Genomic DNA, 25,882 nt, shown 5'->3' on the forward strand with positions numbered 1-25,882 from the left:
CGTAAATACTAAAAATAGCAAGAACTACATAGTACAAGTAAATAATTAAAAAAGGTAAATATTAAGATATAAGTGACTTACCAACCGATATACTTTCTATGGCAACTGATCTCACGTTATAAAGAGGCTGTATCTTCTGATGCCTCAAATTAAATTGAAATATCATTTCTGAATCACTTTCAGCAAAAATTATGGAGCTTGTGACAGGGTCGTATGCCATTGCCGTCACCATTTCTGTATACTTTTGAAGATTAAAAGTCTTTATAATGCCTTCTCCGAGGATATGGGGGTCAATGAGAATGAAGCGACCAGGGGCTGACACCAAAATAAGTTCGTGGTCTTCGGATTCTACAAACATTGATATTTTTTGTAATAAATTTGGAGGTATCTTTAAAACGAAAAGATAAACAGTCGTTTTCCTGACAAACTTCTGAAAATATTTAAAATGAAGTAGTTGAGCTACGTGATAACACTTCCTGAGTTTCCTGAATAAAAAGGGAAGTAAATTCTCAATTCCTAGAATATTTATTCAACTGGCTTTCTAAATATCAAACATTAAAATATCAGGGGCTAGAAAAATGACAATCTTTGTTATTTGAGCCAATTCCGGGAAGATTGATGTACCTGGCTTTAATGTTTTTTTCTAAATATACAATACTAAAATATCGAGGACTGGAAAAATGACAAATCTTTAATCTTCGGTTCTAAAAATTATATTTTTAGCTTTAAATCTACCTTATTAAACGAGCAGTAATTATATATATGAATATATCTATATAAGTAATTGCTTTCACAAAAGGGCAGAATATTTTTTAATTTAGAAAATTGGCATACTACCATTTTTGGCAAAATGATCTAGACAGGCTATGACTTGGGAAAATTCTTAAAGGGCCTTAATTTTGAAAAAAAAATAGAAAATCACGATAGTTGTTTTACGCCATCTATAAAACCGGTCGTTTTAAAATAGATGACAGTTGTATACACTTTTAGCAGATGTTTATACTTTTAGCAGATGTTTATACAAAATTTTTAAATTTACTTTTTATTTTACACTTTTTCATTTAGCTAGTTTTTCTTTGATTTTTCATTTTTATATGATTATTCAATTTTATTATTTTTTATATTGCTGTTTTATTTATTTTACTGCTGTTTATTTAAATTTTTTAAATATATCTAAAGTTCTAAATTAAACTGTGTAACACAAAAACTTAAATTTATTTAAAAGCTAATTTATTTTAATATTTTTATTTCAATTATTATTTAATTTAAAAAATCTATTCGTTTTTTATTTATTGTATACTTTTTATTTTTATTTATATTTGGCTTTATATCTTACTTTTTATATTGACACTTTCGGACAAACTTCTTTATTACATTAAGAAAGTTTAGCTAGGTGAGTGGCATTTTTGGGGAAATTCGGTATTTCATATTTGAGCGATTTCAGAAAGTTTTATTCGCCTGGTTTTGTTACTTTCTTTAAAAATTTCACGAGCGTTATTGCGTGAAGCGATTGTTTACCCTGTTTGTCAAAGAATCAATAACGAAAGCACTTTCTGAAAGTTTTTTTGAAACTTTCTGAGAGTTTCAGAAAAGGAGAAGGCGAAAATTTCTGAAAGTTTAATTCGCTTGGCTCTGTTACTTTCTTTAAAAAGTTATGGACGTTTGTCCGCAAAGCAATTGTTTACCCTGTTTGTCAAAGTGTCAATAAGCGAAACACTCCGAAAGTTTTCCTAAAACTTTCTGAAAGTTTCAGAGAAGGAGAAGGCGAAAATTTCTGAAATTTTCATTTGCCTGGCACTGTTACTTTTTTTTTTAATTTCTGAAAGTTTTTCCGTAAGGGGATTCTTTATCCTGTTTGTCAAAGTATCAATAAAGGAAACGCTTTCAGAAAGTTTTCCTAAAACTCTCTGAAAATTTCAGAGAAGGAGAAGACGAAAATTTCTGAAAATTTCATTTGCCTGGCACTATTTTTTTTTTTTTAAGTTATGAAGTTTTTTCGTAAAGCGATTGTTTACCCTGTTTGTCAAAGTATCAGCAAAGGATAAGCTTTCTGAAACTTTTTCTGAAACCTTCTGAAAGTTTCAGAGAAGGAGAAGGCAAAAATTTCTGAAAGTTTCATTTCTCTGGCACTATTATTTTTTTTTAAAGATTGTGAAAGTTTTTCCTTAAGAAGATTGTTTACCATGTTTGTCAAAGTATCAATAAAAGAAACGCTTTCTGAAAGTTTTACCGAAACATTCTGAAAGTTTCAGAGAAGGAGAAGGCAAAAATTTACAAAAATTTCATTCGCTTGGCTCTCTTACTTTCTTTAAAAAATAATGGACGTTTCTCCGTAATGCGACTGTTTACCCTATTTGTTGAATTATTAATAAATGAAACACTTCCTTCTCTTTGTCGGATCCACATATTTTTCATAAAAATAAAAGAAAATCTACAGTAAAAGCTTCTAAGATAGTGTATGCTATAATAGGAAAACAGTCCCTTTCTGGACAACCTTTCTTTAGTATTTTTTTTATTCCAATCTTTTCCAATCCTAAAAAGGGCTTATGGCATATTTTGCCTCTCAGCCGGAGTAGGGACCCCAACCTTTCTTTGGAGACCCTTTCTTTGGTATTTTGAATATAAGTAGGTGAGCCAAATGAATAAAACTTTTAGAAGTTTCCAGGATTCAATATATGAGCCGGATTCCAGGATTTTAAAAAATCCCAGATTCCAGGAATCCTGAAGATTTCATTCACATGTCTCCGCTAAGTTCTTTGGAATATTACAGACTGTTGTTCAGGAAACGATTGTTTACAGGAAACACAATTTCTTTTTGTAGATTTTTTGGAGACAGAAGTTCTCAAATACCAAATTGTTACTTTTTTTTATAAAGAGTTTATGTACTTTCCATTTAAATTTCTGATCAAAGTAAGAAAGTTCAAAAAAAAAAAAAAAAAATAGAAAATCAAATAAGAAAGGAGTTCCAAGAACCATTTTTTTTGTGAGTTGGATGTTTTGTGCAAAGGTAACATGATTCACATCCTACATCATAAATAAAAAGGAATTTTGTATAAAATTTTATAGGTCTAAATTTTGTTTTTAAAAGGGAGGGAGGTAATGCTCTGTAACGTTAGATTGCCACAGGCTTTTAAATTAGAAGTTCAAACGATTCAATATAAAAGCATTATGGATTTTAATTCAATATCTACGGGTTTTCAATATCTACTTATCAATCAATAAGTGAAATGACATCATTTTTATACAATCCTAAAAAGAGCTTATGCCAGATTTGCCTCTCACCCGGACAATCTGTCTTAGCTTTTTCTACAATTAGCCATGCCTCGATGCCCGCAATTACTTGATTTTATTTAATATGCTTTCTCCAAATATGCTTTGGTAATTTCATTTGGTAATTTCGTTTGGTAATTTCATTTGGTAATTTCATTTGGTAATTTCGTTTTCTGTGCGTAAAATGCTTGCAAAAAAAACTAAAAAAAGGATTCGTTGGAATAATATCTGATGACATACCGTATGATAATAACAGTATGTTCTCCGTCAGGTCCAGCTGAGTTAGTGAAAAAAAAAGTAAAATTCATAGTGCACGAAACTCTTAATTGAGGTTTTTACTTGACACAACAAATTATATTTTAGTTTATTTGTTCTAGATTTTTAAGTGAAGATGTGAGCGCCACTACTAAGTAAAAAAAAATCATAAAAAAAGGATAAAGGTCCTCCATGCTGACCAATGGTCTGCATTGCGCAGGTACCGATCTCAGTCATCCAACACTTCCCATGTCTTTCCCCCAAATTTATCCAGGTACCCATTTAGAGCTGGGTCGACTCTGGCTGAGCTTACAAGGTAACACCATTGAGCCCTGTTCCAAACAAAATAACCAGCAACATTAGGACTCGAACCACAGACCTCAAGATTTCAAGTCCGGAGCGCTGACAACTCGGCTAGGACAGCCAGTATTGCAAAGCAAAGCATCCATCCACTGTGCTACAGCAAGTTAGGCGGTGCAACTAGAACTCCTTAAATTGCAATAGGTATTAAATGGACATTTCCTTGAATGCACAGATGTTAAATGTACTAAAAACTTCTAAAATCTTTTACTAAATTATCTTACTGCAAAATTTGATATTTTTAAGATATATTATTTACTAAATCAAGTCTTATATCTTACTACAGATTTTTATCTTGCTATTTTTATATGTCAAATTTCATATTTAATGTTTATTTTATAGGTAAATCACTTTATAGGAGCTATATCATATCGTCATGATGGATGTTCGCTAATATATCTCAATAACTGTCTTTAGATTTGAATATTTCCAGCGGCCTGAAAATTGTCTTTAGACCTAGAAATACTTCCAGTGTTAGTCTTGACATCCCCCTTTTTTTCTATCAGCACACGATTTAAAATTGTAACTTTACAAGAGCCAATTTGGTTATTATAAATGTTAGAAGGGATTGTAGAGGCCAGAGGAAATACATCTGCCTGAAGAGGAGGGGGTCCATACTTCAGATGCACTACCGGGGAGGGGGAGGGGTTACTTGCAATACGTACGAACCAATTACTAGTACACCTTCTGATATTAAATTCCTTTTAATCCATGCCCAATTTAAAATTTTGTCATTATAAGATCTGATTTGTATGTTATAAAGATTTAAAAGTATTTGAAGAGGCAAAAGTAGATACATCTTTTAGAGGAGGAGGCACCTCGTATTTCAGATATACTCCGACCTGATGCCTCCTGACATTATTTTTCCTTTTCATCATCACCCAGTTACAATTATTGCATTTCAAGGCCCAATTTCATCATTACGTATATTCAAAACTGATTGAAAAGTTCAGAACAGACGTTTTTTTGGGGGAAGGGGGTGCCTTGCAATGCAGAGACGCTTTTCTTGCCCTTTTTAATCGACACCCACTTTGAAATTCTATGTCTGTAAGAGGCAATTTGATCATTATAAAGATTCAAAGGAGACTGAAAAGACGCAATCTTGTTGGAGAGGAGGCACCCCGGTGCACCATCTCAGCTGCACCCCAAACAGGGGGCCTTCCTAACATTTTGTTACCTTTTCATCGACTACCCATTTAAAACGTATCACTGTAAGAAGATCGTTATAAAGGTTGAAAAATCATTTAAGAGGCCTGAGTAGATACAACTCTTGGGGAAGATGCACCCCAGATCTCAGATGCACTCCTGACCAGTATATAGTATTAGTATTAGTATGACCAGTATATAGTATAGTATAGTATATGACCAGTAGATAGTATTAGTATATAGTATTAGTATATAGTAATAGTATATAGTAGTAGTATATAGTAATAGTATTAGTATATAGTATTAGTATGACCAGTATATAGTATAGTATATGACCAGTAGATAGTATTGGTATATAGTATTAGTATTAGTATATAGTATTAGTATATAGTATTAGTATGACCAGTAGATAGTATTAGTATATAGTATTAGTATTTGTATGACCAGTATATAGTATAGTATAGTACATGACCAGTAGATAGTATTAGTATATAGTATTAGTATATAGTATTAGTATTAGTATGACCAGTATATAGTATAGTATAGTATATGACCAGTAGATAGTATTAGTATATAGTATTAGTATTAGTATGACCAGTATATAGTATAGTATAGTATATGACCAGTAGATAGTATTAGTATATAGTATTAGTATATAGTATTAGTATGACCAGTAGATAGTATTAGTATATAATATTAGTATTAGTATATAGTATTAGTATTTGTATGACCAGTATATAGTATAGTATAGTACATGACCAGTAGATAGTATTAGTATATAGTATTAGTATATAGTATTAGTATTAGTATGACCAGTATATAGTATAGTATAGTATATGACCAGTAGATAGTATTAGTATATAGCATTAGTATATAGTATTAGTATAGTATTAGTATGACCAGTATATAGTATAGTATAGTATATGACCAGTAGATAGTATTAGTATATAGTATTAGTATATGGTATTAGTATTAGTATGACCAGTATATAGTATAGTATAGTATATGACCAGTATATAGTATAGTATAGTATATGACCAGTAGATAGTATTCCAGACTATTTTTTCTTTCCGTTACCGACAACTTTAATTTTTGCCACCATTAGAGCCAAATTGATCGCTATAAGTGCTTGAAAGTGATTAAAGAGGCCAGAGTAGATACATCTTTTAGGAGAGGATGCGCCTCGTATTTCAGATAAACTTCCGACCAGAGGCCCTCCTGATATTATTTTTCCTCTTCATCACTACCCAAGTTACAATTATTTCACTTCGAGGCCCAATTTCCTTATTACGTATATTCAAAAGTGATTGAAGAGACCAGAGTAGATGTGCTTTATGGGGAGAGGGTATCCCAAATTCCAGAGGCACTTATGACATTTTTTTTCACTTTTTATCAACACTCAAGTTATAATTATGTTATTTTAAGGGTTGATCTATGCATTACACATATTAAGTATATATTACAGGGGAGGGGGCGCCCTGAATTTATAAATGTTACTAGTCCACAGGTGTTAAAGAGACGAGAAATACTTCTCTTGAATTTGTAATCTTTTCATATTAGTGCATATTTACAGTAATAAAAATATTATACAAATAAAAAAATAAACAAATGAAAAATAACTGAACAATTAAAAAAAAAAAAAAAAAATAAAAAATGCTTGGTGCTGAGGCACCGAACACACCCCTTTATAAACCAATAATAACCTGCTCTTATTATACCAATTAAAATAGAGACTTACTCTGACATCCCAGTAAGACCTTTTTTCAAATTAGTACATGTTTTCAGTAATAAAAAAAATTAAAAAATCTAGGAAAAAACTTATATTATAAAAAAAAATATAACAAAAATTAAATAAAGGATAAATAAAGCTTGGTGCAGAGACTTTTTATAAACGGAGAGATTCAATTCCACTCAGTATGTGTATTATGAAAAAGCAGTTTATTCTTAACCTCAATATGAAAAAATAACCGTATATCAAGATAATTATTATTAAATATAATAATAATCTAAAATTAAACAATATAAGCTTCTACATAATGTACTCTCAAGTAGTCTACAATCTTTATTAAACAATTGATTAAACAACCAATGATAGGTCAAAATAATGACCTTGTGGTACATCTACAAGGTATGACCTTGTGGCACCTTGTAGTATATCTGTAGCAAACCTACAATTAGATAATCTACAAGATATACTAAACCAGCAGACCAGCTTGACCCTTAGATAGAATTCTAAAATAGCACTCGAATCTTATTTTTTTAAGGCGGCCAACATAGAATAAAAATGTACAAAAACTGAGTGGATTTTAAGATGAAAAGGAGTGTCAGCCTCAGAACGATTAGCTCTGTAAAGAGGTTGTAGCAGTAGTATATACAAAAAGATATAAATATAGAAAAGCTCCGAAGAACATAAAAAAGGAAAAAATATAAGAGAAAGTCAAGAAAATAATAAATAGAAAAAAAGAAATAAATAAAGAAAGCTCTGAAAGAAATAGAAAGTTGATTTTACTTTTGCACTTCCTCCCATCCGGGCCAAGAAGAAAGCCAGTTGGGCAGGCACATGTGAAATATGGCTTCTTCGGCGTGGGAAGGCAGAGATCAGAACAGTCAGCATCTAAGCATACATCCGCCTAAAGCAAAAATAGAAACTTAATTTTTTATTTATTATAAATAATTTTTTACGCATAATAATTTTTATAAGGTAGTATTTACGAAATAACACTTCTAGTTCAGACACAGTTTTTCAATATTCCAGAACAGCCTGATTAGTGTCCTATATTCTTCCAAAGATAATTTCTTAAACCACATTGGTCTGACATAAAGAAAGAAAAACGAACAAAAATAGGGGTTTTAAAGGCCAAATGAAAATACTGACAAAACACAACAAAGCGAATATTTCGAGGGGACAAACACCTCTCTTCTTCAGTACGAAACGAAAAAAATGTAATCAATGAGAGTGCCTAAGAAAAAAATAACAAAATAAAACGCGGAAAGTCAATGTGAATGCGAAAAAAACAAAAATTAAAAGATGAATTTATTATTGAATTTATTCATCTTTTAATTTTTTGTTTTTTTCATTGTTTTTTTTTTAACATTCACAATGACTTTCCGCGTTTATTTTGTTGGTTCTTTCTTCGACACTCTCATTGATTGTTTTTTTTCGTTTTTTTTTGTTCGTTTTTCTTTCTTTATTTTAAAAAACCTATTTATTTTAAAAAACGTCTTTCTTTTAAAAAACCCCTATTTTTATTCGTTTTTCTTTCTTTATGATATTCTTTTCTTTAATCTTTTTTTTTACTGATTATAGAAAAATGATAATACATCGAAGACAGATCGCTCCTTGCGAAGTATGTACTATTGAGTGGGTGATGACATAAGCTAGGACTAAATAACCGTGTACATTTACATTTCTGAAACTAGTAATTTATGAAGCGTGAGATGCTATAATTCACCTGATGGGTATACGTTAGAGTTGATCCCTCCAGCAAAAAACCTCTGCCATTTTTAAATGTCTAACCTATTGCTAATCCATATTGATTTTTAATCTTTCATCTCAAACGGACGATAGACCCGTTTTGTATACAAGACTTACAACCAGAACCAGAACATTAAATCTTCAGACACTTGCAAAACCAGGAAAGAAAGACATGCTTCACCCGGAAGCAAACTAATAAAAGTGGGATATAATTGGTCTCTCAGAGACGCATCTACAAGGTAACAGCGAAGAACAGGAGACGTAATCCTCCTACTCTCTGGCGGACAAGATGGAATACACAGGCAAGGAGTCGGTTTTTTGCTAACTAAAACAGAAAGAAAATCTCTAGTGTCAGTCGTGTCTATCTCGGAAAAATTGATGATCATCCAACTCAAAAGAAAGTTCAGGAACCTCTCTCTAGTGTAGGTTTATGCTCTTGATTTGTTAAATTCGGATGAAGTCTGAAGATATCTACTCTCAGCTTCAGAGCCTTGTTGACACCATTCCAAATAAAGACTTCGGCATAGTCCTTTGAGATTTTTCAATACCATTTTGGGAAGTGACAACAGCGGAAACGAAGACGTCATGTACAAATTTGGAATTTGACAGATCAATAGCAGAGGAGAGTGACTCATTGAACTTTACCGAGATAACGACCTATTTACAACAAATACAATGTTCAACACCAATCAAAGAGAAGTCACTTGATGGTCCCCTGGTGGAAGGACTAGCAACATGATTGACTACATAATGGTATCTAGCGGGTGGAAATCTTTGTTAACAGACACAGTGACTCTCTTCTGTGGATATTTTGACAGTGATCATAGCCTCCTTATGTCATCAATTCGTCGAAGGTTAAAGGCCGTTGTCAAATCGAAGCGAAATGTCCCAAGATTCTATGTGGAAGCCCTGAAGGACCAGAAGACGAAACAAGAGTATAGAGAGCAGGTAAACGAAAGACCATCGAAGAACATGCAACAAACACATGACCTTTTTAGCCAGCCGACACTGATCAGCTTGTGTTGCAAAGTAGCATGGCTATACGTGAGACTGCCGAGCTCTGTCTCGGCCATAAATCTGCCAGAGACAAGCCTTAGCTTACCCAAGAGATCCTTGACACGAGCAACGAGAAACGAGTTTTCAGAAACAAACAAGACAAAGAAAGCAAGGATATATTCAAGCAACTCAAACGCCAAATCGAGAAGAAAACTTGCCAGGCACTTAAAGACATGATAAACCAAAAAGTGGCAGCAGTGCAAAGACGACTTCCGAAGGGGTAAATCACACCTCATGTTCAAACATATTAAAGCGCAAGCAAACCAAAAAGATACGAAGTGCCTGGATCACTTGAATAAAACTGGGCACAAAATTACCACTCACGCTGGAATCCAAGATCGTTGGAAAGAGCATTTACAGGAAAACTTAAATCTCCCACTAAATCCAAATCCTGAAGCCCTTCCGAAGTTTCCAGCACAAATAAAGGAGGAACCACCCCTACCAACCTTAAGGTTAGAGGTAGAAGCCGCTGTGAAATGCCTCAAATCCAATTAAGCAGCCAGAATACAGGGTATAAAAGCAGAATTGCTCAGAGTAGAATCTGACGTCGTCATCGATCTGTACCATACGAATAGTAATAGGTGTGTGGGAAAAAAATTACTACCCCAAGTTCTGGTCAACATCTAGAATAGTCCCCTTTTACAAGAAAGGATCCAAAAGCAATTGCGACAACTGCAGACCCCTACCACTTACTTGCCAACCCGTTGAAATCCTCTCGAAAATACTCCTAGATCGCATAAAAAACATGACAAGACATGTGATACCTGAGTATCAAGCTGGTTTCCGTCAGAAAAAATCCACTATAGACTAAATACTTGTCATCAAACAAATCATGGAACGATATCAGAGACAACGCTGTAGCGTTGCCTATAGTGAAGGCCGTACGGCTCCAATGTTTTATTATTATTTTTTTTTTTTTCCCAGAGGCACTTCACATGGAAGGGGTCGTCGTAGAAGCTTCAAAAGGGGCTCATACGATTGGAAATCGAGAGTTCTAGGGCCCTTTTTAATATTCAAAAGTGATTGAAGGGCAAGTAGCCCCCCCCCCACACACGCCCCTCAGTCCCTCAAACACATCCAATAAAAATTTTGTGATAGCCATTTGGTTCAGCGGAGTTGATTTCCAGATAGAAAATATGTTTTTGAGGAGGACACTCCCCACAAGCCTCAGGGCAAGGGTTTTAAGTTATACACTGGGGGCATATAAGGTTTTTATAGAAGAAGTTGTCGTAGAAACTTCAAAACAGGCTCATTCGAATGGAACTTAAAGAGCTAGTGCCCTTTTTAATAGTCGAAAGTCATTGGAGTGTAACTAGCCCCCTCCCCCCCACGCCCATCATTTCACCAAACACATCCAATCAAAATTTTCAGATAGGCATTTTGTTCAGCGTAGTTGATTTCCAGATAAAAAATATATTTTTGAGGAGGAAACTCCCCAACAACCCTCAGGGCAAGGGTGTTAAGTTATGCGCTGGGGGCATATAAGGTTTTTATAGAAGGCGTTGTTATAGAAATTTCAAAACAGGCTCATTCGATTGCAAATTAAGGGCTAGTGCCCTTTTTAATAGTTGAAAGTGATTGGAGGGCAAATAACCCCCCCCCACGCCCATCATTTCCCCAAACACATCCAATCAAAATTTTCAGATAGCCATTTTGTTCAGAGTAGTTGATTTCCAGATAGAAAATATATTTTTGAGAAGGAAACTCCCCCACAACCCTCAGGGCAGGAGTTTTAAGTTACGCCCTGGGGGCATATAAGGTTTTTATATAAGGTTTTCATAGAATGCGTTGTCATAGAAAATTAAAAACATACTCATTCGACTGGAAATTAAAGGGCTAGTGCCCTTTCTAATAGTCGAAAACGATTGGTGTGCCCCTAGGGCCCCACCGCACGATCAGCAGTCCCCCAAACACATCCAATCAAAATTTTGAGAGCCATTTTGTTCAGTATAGTTGATTTCTAGATAGAAAATACATTTTTGAGGAGGAAACTCCCCCACAACCCTCAGGGCAAGGGTTTTAAGTTATTCCCTGGGGGCATATAAGGTTTTATAGAAGGCGTTGTCGTAGAAACTTCAAAACAGGCTCATTCGATTGGAAATTAAAGAGCTAGTACGCCTTTTAAGTCGAAAATGATTGGAGTGTAACTAGCCCCACCTCCCCACGCCCATCATTTCCCCAAACACATCCAATACAAATTTTGAGATATCCATTTTGTTCAGAGTGGTTGGTTTTATAATATAAAATATACTTCTGAGGAGGATACCCCCCCCACGACTTCAGGGCAAGGATTTTAAGTTATGCGCTGGGGGCATATAATGTTTTTATAGAAGGCGTTGTCGTAAAAACTTCAAAACAGGCTCATTCGATTGGAAATTAAAGGGCTAGTGCCCTTTTTAATAGTCGAAAGTGATTGGAGGGCAACTAGCCCGCCCACGCCCATCATTCCCCCAAACACATCCAATCAAAATTTTGAGAGCCATTTTGTTCAGCGTAGTTGATTTCCAGATAGAAAATATATTTTTGAGGAGGATACTCCCCCACAACCCTCAGGGCAAGGGTTTCAAGTTATGCCCTGGGGGAATATAAGGTTTTGATAGAAGGCGTTGTCGTAGAAACTTCAAAACATGCTCATTCGATTGGAAATTAAAGGGTTAGTGCCCTTTTTAATAGTCGAAATTGATTGGAGCGTAACTAGCCCCCTTCCCCCCTCCGCCCCCCCCACGCCCATCATTTCTACAAACACATCCAATCAAAATTTTGAGATAGCCATTTTGTTCAGCGTAGTTGATTTCCAGATATAAAATATGTTTTTGAGGAGGACACTCCCCCAGAACCTTCAGGGCAAGGGTTTTAAGATATGCCCTGGGGGCATATAAGGTTTTTATAGAAGGCGTAGAGGATTTCCAGATAGAAAATATACTTTTGAGGAGGACACTCCCCCAGAACCTTCAGCGCAAGGGTTTTAAGATATGCCCTGAGGGCATATAAGGCTTTTATAGAAGGTGTTGTCGTAGAAACTTCAAAAAATGCTCATTCGATTGGAAATTTAAAGGGACAGTGCTCTTTTTAATAGTCGAAAGTGATTGGAGGGCAACTAGCCCCCCACGCCCATCATTCCCCCAAAAACATCCAATCAAAATTTTGATATAGCCATTTTGTTCAGTGTAGTTGATTTCCAAATAGAAAATATGTTTGTTAGGATAACAATCCATTCGAAAATATAAGTCATGGGTTTTATGATATATTCTAAGTGAGTTTAAGGTTCTTATAGAAAGTGTTGTCACAAAAACTTCAGAACAGTCTCATTCGCTTTGAAATTCAAAGGGCTAGTGCCTTACTTAATAGTCGAAAGTGATTGGAGGGCAACTAGCCCCCTCCCCTCCCCCCTACGCCCATCATTCCCCCAAACACATCCAATCAAAATTTTGAGATAGCCATTTTTGTTCAGCGTAGTTGATTTCCAGATTAAAAATATATTTTTGAGGAGGACACTCCCCCACAACCCTCAGGGCAAGGGTTTTAAGTTATGCCCTGGAGGCATATAAGGTTTTTACAGAAGGCGTTGTCGTAGAAACTTCAAAACAGGCTCATTCGATTGAGAATCATTGTCGTAGAAGGCGTTGTCGTAGAAACTTCAAAACAGGCACATTCAATTGAAAATTCAAAGGGCAAGTGCCCTTTTTAATAGTCGAAAGTGATTGTAGGGTAATTAGCCCCCCCCCCCCCCCCCTTAATCCCCCAAACAACACCAATCAAAAATTTTTAATATCCCTTTTTTTCAGGGTAGTTTATTTACATATATAAAAAATGTTTTTGAGGAGGACAATACCCCACAACCCTCAGGGCAAGGGTTTTAAGTTTTGCCCTTGGGGGCATATAAGGTTTTTATAGAAGGCGGTGTCGTAAAAACTTCAAAAAAGGCTCATTCGATTGGAAATTCCGAGGGCTAGTGCCCTTTTTAATAGTTGAAAGTGATTTGAGGGCAACTAACCCCCCTCTCACGCCCACCTTTTCCCCAAACGCATCCAATCAAAATTTTAAGACAGCCATTTTATTAAACGTAGTTTTAAGTTCTGGAAATTAGGTCTTTGAGGATTATAATTCCCCCAAAGCCCTCAGGGCAAAGGTTGTAATTTAAGGATTCTCCGAATCCTTCATATTATTTCTTATGGAAGGGATGCTCGTATAAACTTTAGAGAGTGCTCATTTGATTGAAAATTGAAGGTTCTTGTTCACTTTTTAAGAGTCAAAAGAGAATGAAGGGTAACTAGCCCCTCTCCCTCCTCCACGCCCTAGATGCATCAGATAAAAATGTTGAGATAGACATTTTGTTAAAATAGTTCAAAGTTCTGATAACAAAAAACTCCGGTGTCGACACAACCCACCAGGGCCCAGGGGTAGGCGTTGTAAGTTATGCCCTTTGTATAGGAAGAACACATAGGAACTCTATTATAATTATCCAATTATAAGTTTAAAATACACACTCTGTGATAGATGCAAAATTGCTTTGGCACACAAATTCCTAATAAGGTCAATTCCAAACAGTCGTGATCCCTTTGTGTCAGCAAGTGAAATGGTCTAAACCCCCTTATAGGAGCTATATGTTCAATCCATTCGTTGTTGTCAATCACTGTCCAAAAGTTATGCAAGCTCTCTATTTTTTATATATAAAGTTTTTATCAAAGAAGGAATCGTGTAGACTTTGAAAAAAGCCTCATTCGATTTAAATCCAAAGTTCTAGACCCGTTTTTTAAAGCCAAAAATGACCGAAAAGATGGCACTCCCCTCCATGCCATAAAAACTTGAAACTTTTTGTAATCAAAAATGAACCAAAATTAATTTAAAAAAACTTTCCGAAAAATAAGTTTTTCAAAGAAAATTAAAGCCCATTTTAAGCTCAGCAGATGCAAATACGTTTTTAAATTCAAACTCAAAACGGCCAGAAATGACTATTAAAGAATAAATGAAACCCAAAACGAACACATATTAAATAAACAATCATAGCAAAAAACATACAACAAGTAATAATATAAATGAATAAAGAGATCTTGAAGCGAGTAATGCTTAGATTGAATATGAAAATCAAGCTTAAAACGAAAACAAATATTTTGCTATTAAAATATACAATATATTTTAATGTAAATGAATAAATAAATCTTAAAACGAGTGAAACTTAAATTGAATATGCAAATGAAGTTTGAATCGAATAAAAATAACTACAAACAAGAGTTTGGGTATCATCTCACTGCAGAAGCCTAAAACCTACTGCGTCATTGGCGCTTTACTGAAAAAAAATTATATTACAAAGTTTTCTTTTGTACTTAATATTGAAAATAAATATTAAAATTACAGTAAAATTTTGAACTGATGAGCTTTTAGCAATTAATATCATTATGCATCAAATATTCAGTTTAATTTATTAGTTCTTTTCAGGATTGGTCAAGAAAAATATAGTTTCACTATAAGCAAAATTTGGATACTGCCCCCTTCTTTAACTGTAAAAACCTAAAGCCTTCTGCGTCATTGGTGCTTCACTGAAAACGAATTACTCGTATATTACAATTTTATTATTTTCCAGTTCTTACAGCATTGAAAATGAAAATAAAAATTACAGTGAAAAAAAATTTTGAACTGATGGATCTTTCAACAATTAATATCATTATATATCTAATATTCAATTTGATTCTGTTTATACTTTCCAAGACTGTTCAAGACTCATATAGTTTTGCCATTTTTTTTTAACTCTGCCATTTTTTGTAACTAATCGTGTTAGTTTGTTATGAAAACATTCTATGGCTTCTAAGCATTTCTATTTGAGTGGAAAACTGCACCTCAAACTTAGTGGAACGTTCATTTTCTTGCATGAAACACCAAAATATAATAAAATGTCAAGTTTCGGAGTGTTCCACCACTCGCAAGCAAGTGCCATTGGTATTTTTGAATCCGCATGGTCAATTTAGGGGGTGGAGGGTAGGCTAATTCTCGTAGCAGCCCCATTCCGTCGTGGTATGATTCATATTTTAAACACCTGGCGTCCGGACTATCATATAATCTACAAAGCATACAACTACCCCAAATCAGTATCAATAAATAAATGAAACACAAAACAGAACAAAAATTAAAATAATTATTAGAGTTAAACTCAAAACGAGCATATATTAATTTGAGTAGGGTTCAAAACCCCTATGCTTTCTAAAATCAAGAATATAATTTTTACTTTACTCAAAAAAAATTCAAATGAGTTTACTGAAAAAAAATGTGCATTGTCAATTTAATATACAAATGCTGATATTTATTCCCTAAAATCGTAATTAATTTTTTATTTCTTAAAGTTACAAAAGTGAAAATATTTCAAAGAATTGTTTTCAGTAAAGCGCCAATGACGCAGTAGGTTTTAGGCTTCTGCTGTGAGAAGATACGCAAATTCTAGTTTGCAGTTATTTTCATTCGATTCAAACTTCAGTTGTATTTTCAATTTAATTTTCACCCGTTTTGAGATTTATCTATTCATTTACATTCATATCTATTTTATGTTTGTTCGTATTGATGTTTATTTAATATCTGTTCATTTTAAGTTTCATTTATAATTCAATACCAAACTATTTTTTTTCGTTTGTAGCTTGGCTTTTATATTCAATCTAAGCATTACTCGCTTTAAGATCTATTTATTCATTTATATTATTACCTGTTGTATGTTTTTTGCTATGATTGTTTATTCTATATATGTTAGTTTTGGGTTTCATTTATTCTTTAATAGTAATTTCTGGTCGTTTTAAGTTTGAATTTTGTAGGGTATTTGTATCTCCTGAGCTTAAGTTTAAAATGGCCTTTACTTTTCTTTGAAAAACTTATTTTTCGGAAATTTTTTTTTTTAATTTATTAGGAAGTAAAGAACTATACCAACTGTTCATCAACTTTAAGCAAGCCTTCGACCTAATCTGGCGAGATAGTCTTTGGCATAACCTGGCTAACCACAGTATTCCCTTTGATATTATCGATATTATAAGGAGTATGCACGATATGGCAAGGAGGATGGTGCAGACTAGCAAAGGACTTACTGAAGAGTTTTCTACCTCAAGGTGCTAAAGATGTTCTCTGGAACATCTTTACTGAAGAGTTTTCTACCTCAAGGTGCTAAAGATGTTCTCAAAGGATACCTCCTCTCACCCACTTTTTTCTGCCTATTCCTAAATAGTGTGCACGCACTTGTCCCTAATAACACGGGAAAAGTCTAGGGAGGATACCTTCTTGACCTTCTTGCATATGCTGATAAAATCAATCGTCTGAATCGAAAAATAGAGGAGTCCTATGTCAGTGCAAACGATATTGACGAAGCAGCTAGTTCCTTTGGGATTAAGATAAACGCCAGCCACGCCAAGATGATGAGAGTATCACGGCATGCAGAGACTCGCCCCCCCCTCACCAAAATCACAATTTGGAGTAAGGATATCAAGTGGGTCAACCAGTTTATTTACCTAGGAAGTGTGCTGAAATCCACAAACGACTCCGCAAAAGATGTCAAACGACGCCTGGCTCTTGCCTCCGCATGCTTCAAGTTACTGCGCTCTATTTTGAAAAATAAATACCTACCATTAAAGCTAAAGACGCGACTTTCCGTGTCTTAGTGATTCCAGTATGGGGCAGAGACGTGTGCTCTTAAAGCCGATGACAAGCACCGACTGGCGGAATTTGAAACTAAATCGCTCCGAAAGCTCAGTGGCATCACTTACCATGACCGAGTATCAAACAAGCGGCTACTGTCCTCCTTGAATTACCCTCAAACCATCATGGATACCATCTAACTCCAACAGCTTCTATGATGGGGCTCGTTCATCGTATGTTCCCAGCCCAACATCCCAAAATAGTCTTTGAAGGAAGAATTAATGCCTCTCACCCAAGGGGACGACCTCCAGAGCACTGGCGGAAAAAAATTCTGGTCACCCCTTCCTGTAGTGCTGAGGACTACAACAGAGAAGGAGGCATACTGAAAATATTGTTATGATGCCATTAGAGGAAAAGCCCCGAATCGGCCAACCCGGCCGGATGGGAGTTAAGCAAGTATCAATTCCGAATGGCGAAACCCAAGGTGTAGTTTTTTGTTTCCACCCGATGCTATTTTTGAGGAGTTTCAGGCTATTTTTCAAAATTTACCTTAATTTGTTCTCGAAACAGGCTATTGCTGCTAAGACTAATCAATATAGCAGTTGCCATTCCTGAATCAGCAATAAATGACAATTTTTTTCCAACTACACATTTTTTAAAGCGTTTTAAAGTTTTTGGTTACTACGGGCCATGGTTTGATCTTTACTAGGTTGCAGCTGTGGCTACAACCATGATATATGCATTAAAGAACCGAATTTTTATGGCCGCCCTAAACACATGTTAAATAAAAAAAACAAGTTTTTTAACTGAAAGTAAGAAGCAACATTAAAACTTAAAACGAACAGAAATTATTCCGTATATGAAAGGGGCTGTCCCCTCCTCAACGCCTCGCTCTTTACGCTAAAATTTGTATTGTTTAAAAAAATAGCGTTGTGAGAAAATTTAAATTTAGCGTAAAGAGCGCGGCGTTGAGGAGGGAGCAGCTCCTTTCATATACGGAATAATTTCTTATTTTCTTTATTTTTTTCCCCCAGGGTTATCATATCGAACCTTCAGTATCATAATAGGGGGAGAGAGAATGTCCATACGCAAAGGGAGAAAAATTCCCAAAAATGTGTCTGATCTTGAAGAATACTACCCCGTCACATTCAGCGTGTAGTGGGGTTTTGAGCACTATTCAATAGAAATGGGATACTTTGTATTCTTTTTGGAAAGAATAGCGATGGATGTGTATTTGTTTGTTGTGTTTTTTTTTTTTTTTTTTTTTTTACAAGCGACGCATCAAACGTATTTAATTTAGAGGAGCTAGAACATCAGGAAAGCCCTTCCAGACGGAAACTTTACAGAAATTATTAAATTATATAACGCAATAATTTAACAATTGAAAAAAAATTATTATTCCTGTTGGGTAACTACCATACCTTTAAAATATTTTTTTTTGATAAACTTTCAAATAAAAAAGAAGTTAACAATTTGATCACTAATTGCAAACGAGACGTTACTCACGTCAAACATAAATACTAGAAATATGAAATTCGAAACGAATCGATAAAGATCCTGCCATGCTACTACTACACACTGCACCACCAAGCCGTCTGAGGCCAATGCAGCTGCACAAACACCTCCTCCATCCTAAACTATTTCAAGCCTCACTCTTTGCCTCCACCCAAGAAGTTACAATTTATTGTAAATCCTTCCTTTTGAACTCTTCACAACCCATTCAGGGACGTTTGGCCCCAGATGCACGGCCGAAAAGAACAATCTTTTCTGGTATGGGGCCAAACGAAGACTTCTAGTTTGGCCCCAGATGGATGGCTGAAAAGAACAATCTTATAAAGAAAGAAAAACGAACAAAAATGGGGTTTTTATAGGCCAAACGAAAATACTAAAAAAACACAAAATCAAATAATTCGAGAGGACAAACGCCTCCCTTCTTCAGCGTGAAACAAAATAGTGTATCCAAGGAAAGTGCCGAAAAAAAACAACAAAAAAACAAAAACAAACAAACAAACAAACGCGGAAAGTCAATGTGAAAAGAACCAAAAAACCAAAGACAAACCAAAAACTTAAACGATGAATAAAATTCAATAAAAGCCAAAAATTATAAGAATTAAAACCAAATACCTAACAACCATAAAAGCGATTGATTCGCCAATATCCGTGATTTGCACAAAATCCAAAAAATTATGAACTGCCATCGACGGATACTAGCGAACAACTGAGAAAGAAAAGAAAACAATTCATTCACTCAAAAACAAAACGAACCAGCAATTAAATAAGGTGGAGAAGTATGTCATCTGATTTCGGATTTTAATTAATGTATTTCTTACAGACACCGTTTGGGACCTAAGGGGTTGTTCATGTGTTTGATTATATGACTGGGAAAGTGGTTCAAGGTTTATTTCAGGGATTACTAAAGTATCGGCTTCTCTTTTGAGAAAACTGAAATATGACTCGTTTATTCTTAAATCACCGGAATCTCTGTTTAAAGCTATACCTAAATGTTGGTTTTTATAAATTTCAACAGCTTCTCTGTAGTGCTAGACAATACCTTTGTCATGTGAAATTAGGCTAGCTTGATTAAACAAAATAATAAGGGCTGGGTTTTAAAAAAATGTGCTCTGCAAGGGCAGAGTCAAAAATTTCTGTTTTTTTTCCACTTTTTAAGTGTATTATTAATTCAACTAGAGTGCTGAATTAATCTATTCGTTAGTCGCTGATAAGTACTTCCGATATACTAAAGACCACACGAACAAGGAATGCTGTAGACACAGGCGTTTTCACCTATCGGAATAAGGTCTTTACCCTGATAAATTTGGGACCTGATAGTTTTTATGAGTCTATAGTAAGCTTAAATTTTTTTTTTTTTTATATGTTTTGAAATGTGGTCTGAAACCCCTTTAACTTATGGGAGACCAAGATAAACTGAATTTTCCCTTTGATTTGTGTTTTTTGTGTAACTATCTGATAATCTTTTTGATGAGTACGGAGTCTCCCCTCTCCCCTTTCACCACGAACAGATGCAAAAATCACCAACGTTAACATAAGTACTAGGAAGGTGCTCAGAATGCTAAGCCAGCTGGATGTCACCAAAGCTTCAGGACCTGACAAGATTCCCAATCTCATCCTTAAAAGATGGACCCCTGAACTTGCTGGTCCTCTTGCCTCTCTCTATAGAAAATGTTTTGCAGCGGGATTATTCCCGAAAGCCTGGAAAACTGCTCATGTGGTCCCTGTTCCAAAGGCAGAGTCTGACCTTACTAATATAGGATATATCGTCCAATAAGTCTGCTGTCCTGCGTAGGTAAAGTTTATTAAATCGTCATTAATAAGACCATTTACCAATACCTTGAGTCATATCTGTTGTTGGTTGACACGCAATACGGTTTTCGCAGAAAACGGTCTACGTTAGACTGTTTGATTGCACGGTATCAAGAGTGGCTTGAGCTTCTTTCTCAGGGACACAATATTCGCATTCTCTCCTTTGACATTGCAAAAGCCTTTGATCGTGTATGGCATAAGGGACTTCTTTGTAAACTGAAAGCCTATGGAATTCAGGGTCGACTATTTGACGTGCTTGCTGACTTTCTTCGTCAACGATCGTTGAAAGTTGTCCTCGATGGCTTCATATCAAAAGAACACCCAGTTTTATCAGGAGTACCACAAGGAAGTCTTGGGCCAACTCTTTTCTTGGTGTTCATAAACAACCTAGGTGACAACCTTGTGAAAAAACCTCACCACTTTGCTGATGACACAACAACAAAAGCATCAATTTCAAATGACGAAGATCCCAGTAAACCCTATAAGGAGCTTCAGGCTGACCTGGTGAAAATTGAGGCGTGGGCAGATGCAAGGATTGTAAGTTTTAACATATTGAAAACGAAAGAGTTCCTAATTTCTAAGGCGCGTAATATGAGAGCTCATCCTGATTTCGTCTTCAAAGGAGAGGTAATAACGCGAGTTGATACAGTGCACCTACTTGGAGTTAATTACTCTTCGGACCTCTCATGGACTGAGCATTTCAGTAAAATTAGATCCTCTTGCTACAAGAAGTTAGGAGTTACCCTAAGATACAAATTCTTCTCCCTGATGATTCTATTCTGTCACTTTTCATTTCGTGCATCAGACCTGTCATTGAATACGCATGCCCTCTCTTCGCTGGTGCACTAAAAAGCCACATCGCTCCACTCCAACATATTCAAAATAGAGCAGTGCGTGCAGCAACTTCTGGCAACACGAAAGCTAAAATCCCACAGCTGACCCAGGAACGTTTCGAAGTGGCATCCATGTCGGTTTTCTATAAGTACTTGTGTAAACCCTCCATCGAAGGAGCTATCAAAGCTCGTTCCTGATAAAGCAAAGCCCTTGCGATAAACTCGCCGAAGTACAGCTCGTCAGGACTACCTTGAGCAGGGTACTCTTCGCCAAGAATATCTGAAAAGTAGTTTCGCCCGTCGTTCGGTTGCCACATGGAATAGATTGCCGGCAGAGGTAATCCCAAAAAAATCCTTCCCTTGACGCATTCAGGAGAAGGTATAACAAGTACCTCAGTGTTAGAAAATGAGGTAAATACCAGGACTAGCGGCAAATCATCATTTGTGATGAAGCCGTGAAGCCTGTAATAATAAAAAAAAAATCGAAAAATATGGCGATAGTCTAAAACAGCCATTACCAAGGCCAAGGCCGTAGCCAATAGCCAAGCCAAGGCCGTAGCCAATAGCTAAGCCAAGGCCGTTTCAGAGGGGCTAGGTGGTTTGACCCACCCCCCAAAAAAAATAATAATAAAATTGTCTGACTAGTAAAAACGCAACAAAAATGAATCTCCAATGTTTTATTATTGATTTTTTTTCCCAGAGGCACTTCATATGGAGGGGGTCGTCGTAGAAGCTTCAAAGGGGGCTCATTCGATTGGAAATCGAGAGTTCTAGTGCCCTTTTTAATAGTCGAAAACGATTGGAGGGCAACTAGCCCCCCCCAAGCCCATCAGTCCCCCACATACATCCAATAAAAATTTCGAGATAGCCATTTTGTTCATCGTAGTTGATTTCCAGATAGAAAATATATTTTTGAGGGGGAAACTCCCCCAAAAACCTCAGGGCAAGGGTTTTAATTGATTCCCTGGGGGCATATAAGGTTTTTATAGAAGGAGTTGTCGTATAAACTTCAAAAAAGGTTCATTCGATTGGAAATTAAAGAGCTTGTGCCCTTTTTAATAGTCGAAAGTAATTGGAGTGTAACTCGCCCCCCCCCCCCCGCCCATCATTTCCCCAAACACATCCAATCAAAAGTTTCAGATAGGCATTTTGTTCAGCGGAGTTGATTTTCAGATAGAAAATAAATTTTTTAGGAGGACACTCCCCCACAACCCTCAGGGCAAGGGTTTTAAGTTATGCCCTGGGGGCATATAAGGTTTTTATAGAAGTCGTTATCGTAGAAACTTCAAAACAGGCTCATTCGATTGGAAATTAAAGGACTAGTGCCCTTTTTAAAAGTCGAAAATAATTGGAGGGCAACTAGCCCCCCCCCCCACGCCCATCATTCCCCCAAATACATCCAATCAAAATTTTGAGATAGCCATTTTGTTCAGCGTAGTTGATTTCCAAATAGAAAATATGTTTTTGAGGAGGACATTCACCAAGAACCTTCAGGGCAAGGGTTTTAAGATATGCCCTGGGGGCATATAAAGTTTTTATAGAAGGCGTTGTCGTATAAACTTCAAAAAAGGCTTATTCGATATGAAACTCAAAGGGATAGTGCCCTTTTCAATAGTCGAAAGTGATTGGTGGGCACCTAGCCCCCCCCAGGCCCAGCAGTCCCCCCAACGAATCCAATCAAAATTTTGAGATGGTCATTTTATTCAGCGTAGTTGATTTTCAGAGTGAAAACATGTTTTTGAGGAGGACAATCCCCCAAAACCGTCAGTGCAAGAGTTTTAATTTATGCCCTGTGGGTATATAAGGTTTTATAGGAGGCGTTGTCATAGAAACTTCAAAACAGGCTCATTCGATTAGAAATTCAAAGGGCTAGTGCCTTTTTTCATAGTCGAAAATGATTGGAGGGCAACTAGCCCCCCCCCCCTTGCGCCCATCATTCCCCAAACACATCCAATCAAAATTTTGAGATAGCCATTTTTGTTAAACGAAGTTGATTTCCAGATTGAAAATATATTTTTGAGGTGGACACTCCCCCACAACCCTCAGGGCAAGGGTTTTAAGTTATGCCCTGGGGGCAAATAAGATTTCTTATAGAAGGCGTTTTCTTATAAACTTAAAAACAGGCTCATTTGATTGTAAATTAAATGGCTAGTGCCCCTTTTAATAATCAAAAGTTAATGGATGGCCCCTAGCCCCCCCCCACGCCCATCATTTTCCCAAACACATCGAAACAAACTTTTTAGAAAGCCATTTTGTTCAGTGTAGTTTATTTTCCAGATATAAAATATATTTTTGAGGAGGACACTCCCCCAAAAACCTCAGGGCAAGATTTTTAAGTTATGCCCTGAGGGCATATAAGGTTTTTATAGAAGGCGTTGTCGTAGAAACTTTAAAACAGGCCCATTCACTGGGAAATTCAAAGGGCTAGTGCCTTTTTTAATAGTCAAAAGTGATTGGAGGGCAACTAGCCACCCCCTACGCCCATCATTCCCCCAAACATTTGACTTACTTGACTTAAGGCTCCTGCCGCGTTGGATGTGGCGTAGAGAGCGTCGTAACTCTGCTCCTCCAGGCTGACCAATCTACTGCTATTAGTGGGGCCTCTTCGACAGCGATATTAACTATCTCAAGGAATTTGTTGAGGCTCTCCTTCCACCTTGTCTGAAGTCTGCCCCTCGGGCGAGACCAGCCATTAGCTTTAGAGTCAAAATCGTAGACTATTCGGGCTGGGGTTGTCGTCGGCATACGTAGGAGGTGTCCGAACCATCTGAGAGTACGGTACGCTATTTGGACGGAGAATGGTACTTGGAATGTGAGTGCGAGCAACCTTGCGTTGCTTACAAAATCGTCCCATCGAAGTCCCTGAATCCGACGGAGCTGTTTCGTCTGGCAGACGTCTATCATGCTGAGGATTGTTGATTTGAGAGGCCAGGTTTCCGGTGCATAGAAGAGGACCGAGCCTACGGATGCATTAGAAATTCGCATCTTCGTGCGCCTAGATATATGCGGCATTCTCCAGAGATTGTTGAGCCTTCCGACGATAGACGAGGCTTTTGAAACTCGGCTGCAAACCTCTTCCTCTATAGAGCCTTCATTAGACAGCACGGAGCCAAAATAAGTGAAGTTCTTTACAACTTCAACAGGAGCTCCGCAAACAATTATGTTCTCAGGGGGGCAAGACTGGGCTTGGGAGCTCAATTGCCAGTATCTTCGTCTTAAGCCAGTTTATTTTCAGCCCCACCTTTGCTGCCTCTTCCTGTAGAACTTCCAGAGCGTCAGTCAACTGGTCAATCGAGTCAGCAACGAGACCAAGATCATCTGCGAAGTCAGCGTCCGTCAGAACGCGATCTCCAAACTGCCAACCAAAGGACAGGCGATTTGTTGTTCGTGTCATGACATGGTCTATCACGCAATTAAACAGTTCCGGGGTGGCGGCACACTCTTGTCGTATACTGGTTTTGATGCCAAATGTCGTGCTCCGTTTGCCGTTGACTTGGACGCAACCCACGGTCTCTTCGTAAAGCTTTTCAAACAACTTGCAGTATTTGTCTGGTAGACCAGTTGATCAAAATATCATCTAGAGCGAGTTGCGATCCACCAAGTCAAACGCAGCCTTGAAGTCCACAAAGACTACACATGCTTTCCTCCTGAATTGCGTCATATTCTCAATTAACTGGCGCATGGTAAAGATTTGTTCGACAGTGGATCTCCCGGGCATAAACCCCGCCTGCTGGTCTCTCCTCTTTTTTTTGAGGATACTCGTGCATCTATCCAGCAGGGTCATAGCAAGGAGCTTTCCAGGCACTGAAAGTAGCGTTATGCCTCTGTAGTTCGAACAGATGCTCTTGCTCCCCTTTCTCTTCCATAAGGGCAGGATTGTACCAGCTCGCCAGTCCTTCGGGATCCATTCTGTGCGCCAAACCACAGAAAACAGCATATGGAGCCAAAGTAGCATCGCCGATTCAGCATTCTTCAGGAGCGCAGCAGATAGTCCATATACGCCTGCCGCTTTGTTGTTCTTCAAACGTTTTACTGCTGTGTAGATTTCTGATGACGTGAAAGGAGTTTCTGTGTCACTTGTCAGCAGTTCCTGGGTGCTGGTGGCTAGGCTGATGAGTTCCTGTCAGTCTGCGTTACGGCTTCGGCGTTGAGGAGGCCTGAGAAGTGGTCTTTCCATCGACTGACCTGGGCAGCTTCGTCACTGAGGGCTGACCATCCACAGAGACAACACATGCAACCGAGGGGGCTATGTCTCCTGTTAGATCACGGAGATGCTTATAGAGACTGCCAACGTCACCTTTCTTGACTGCACCCTCAAGCTCATGTGCCTTCTTTTCAACAAACAGCTTCTTGCCTCGATGTATCAGTTTTTTGCAGACACCATTAAGGCTTCTATAGATGGGCATGTCACCGAGTGGTGTCACCTGGTGTCTCGGTTGTATAATGTCAAGCGTATCCGACTGAATCCATGCTTTATTAGCACGCTTTTTCCTTCCAACAACTTTTCACAACTTTCAAATGGCAGGAACAACTTCCATTGTGTTCAGTGTAGTTTATTTCT

The 25,882-nt window shown here is 36.9% G+C and overlaps 1 protein-coding gene across 1 annotated transcript in view; it reads right to left on the reverse strand.

The window, feature by feature from the left end:
* Positions 1-25,882, reverse strand: part of yl (Putative vitellogenin receptor yl) — a 492,935-nt gene that overhangs the window by 157,788 nt on the left and 309,265 nt on the right. Inside the window, exons 14-15 of the mRNA XM_089106682.1 lie at positions 7,541-7,661; positions 82-348 (exon numbers count right to left, since the gene is read on the reverse strand). Coding sequence (XP_088962808.1) covers positions 82-348; positions 7,541-7,661 — 388 coding nt within the window. The remainder of the gene's footprint in view (positions 1-81; positions 349-7,540; positions 7,662-25,882) is intronic.

This window comes from Artemia sp. Qi Xiang Cuo, chromosome 21 (assembly GCF_049724085.1).
Source record: "Artemia sp. Qi Xiang Cuo chromosome 21, ASM4972408v1, whole genome shotgun sequence".
NCBI classification, from domain to species: domain Eukaryota; kingdom Metazoa; phylum Arthropoda; class Branchiopoda; order Anostraca; family Artemiidae; genus Artemia; species Artemia sp. Qi Xiang Cuo.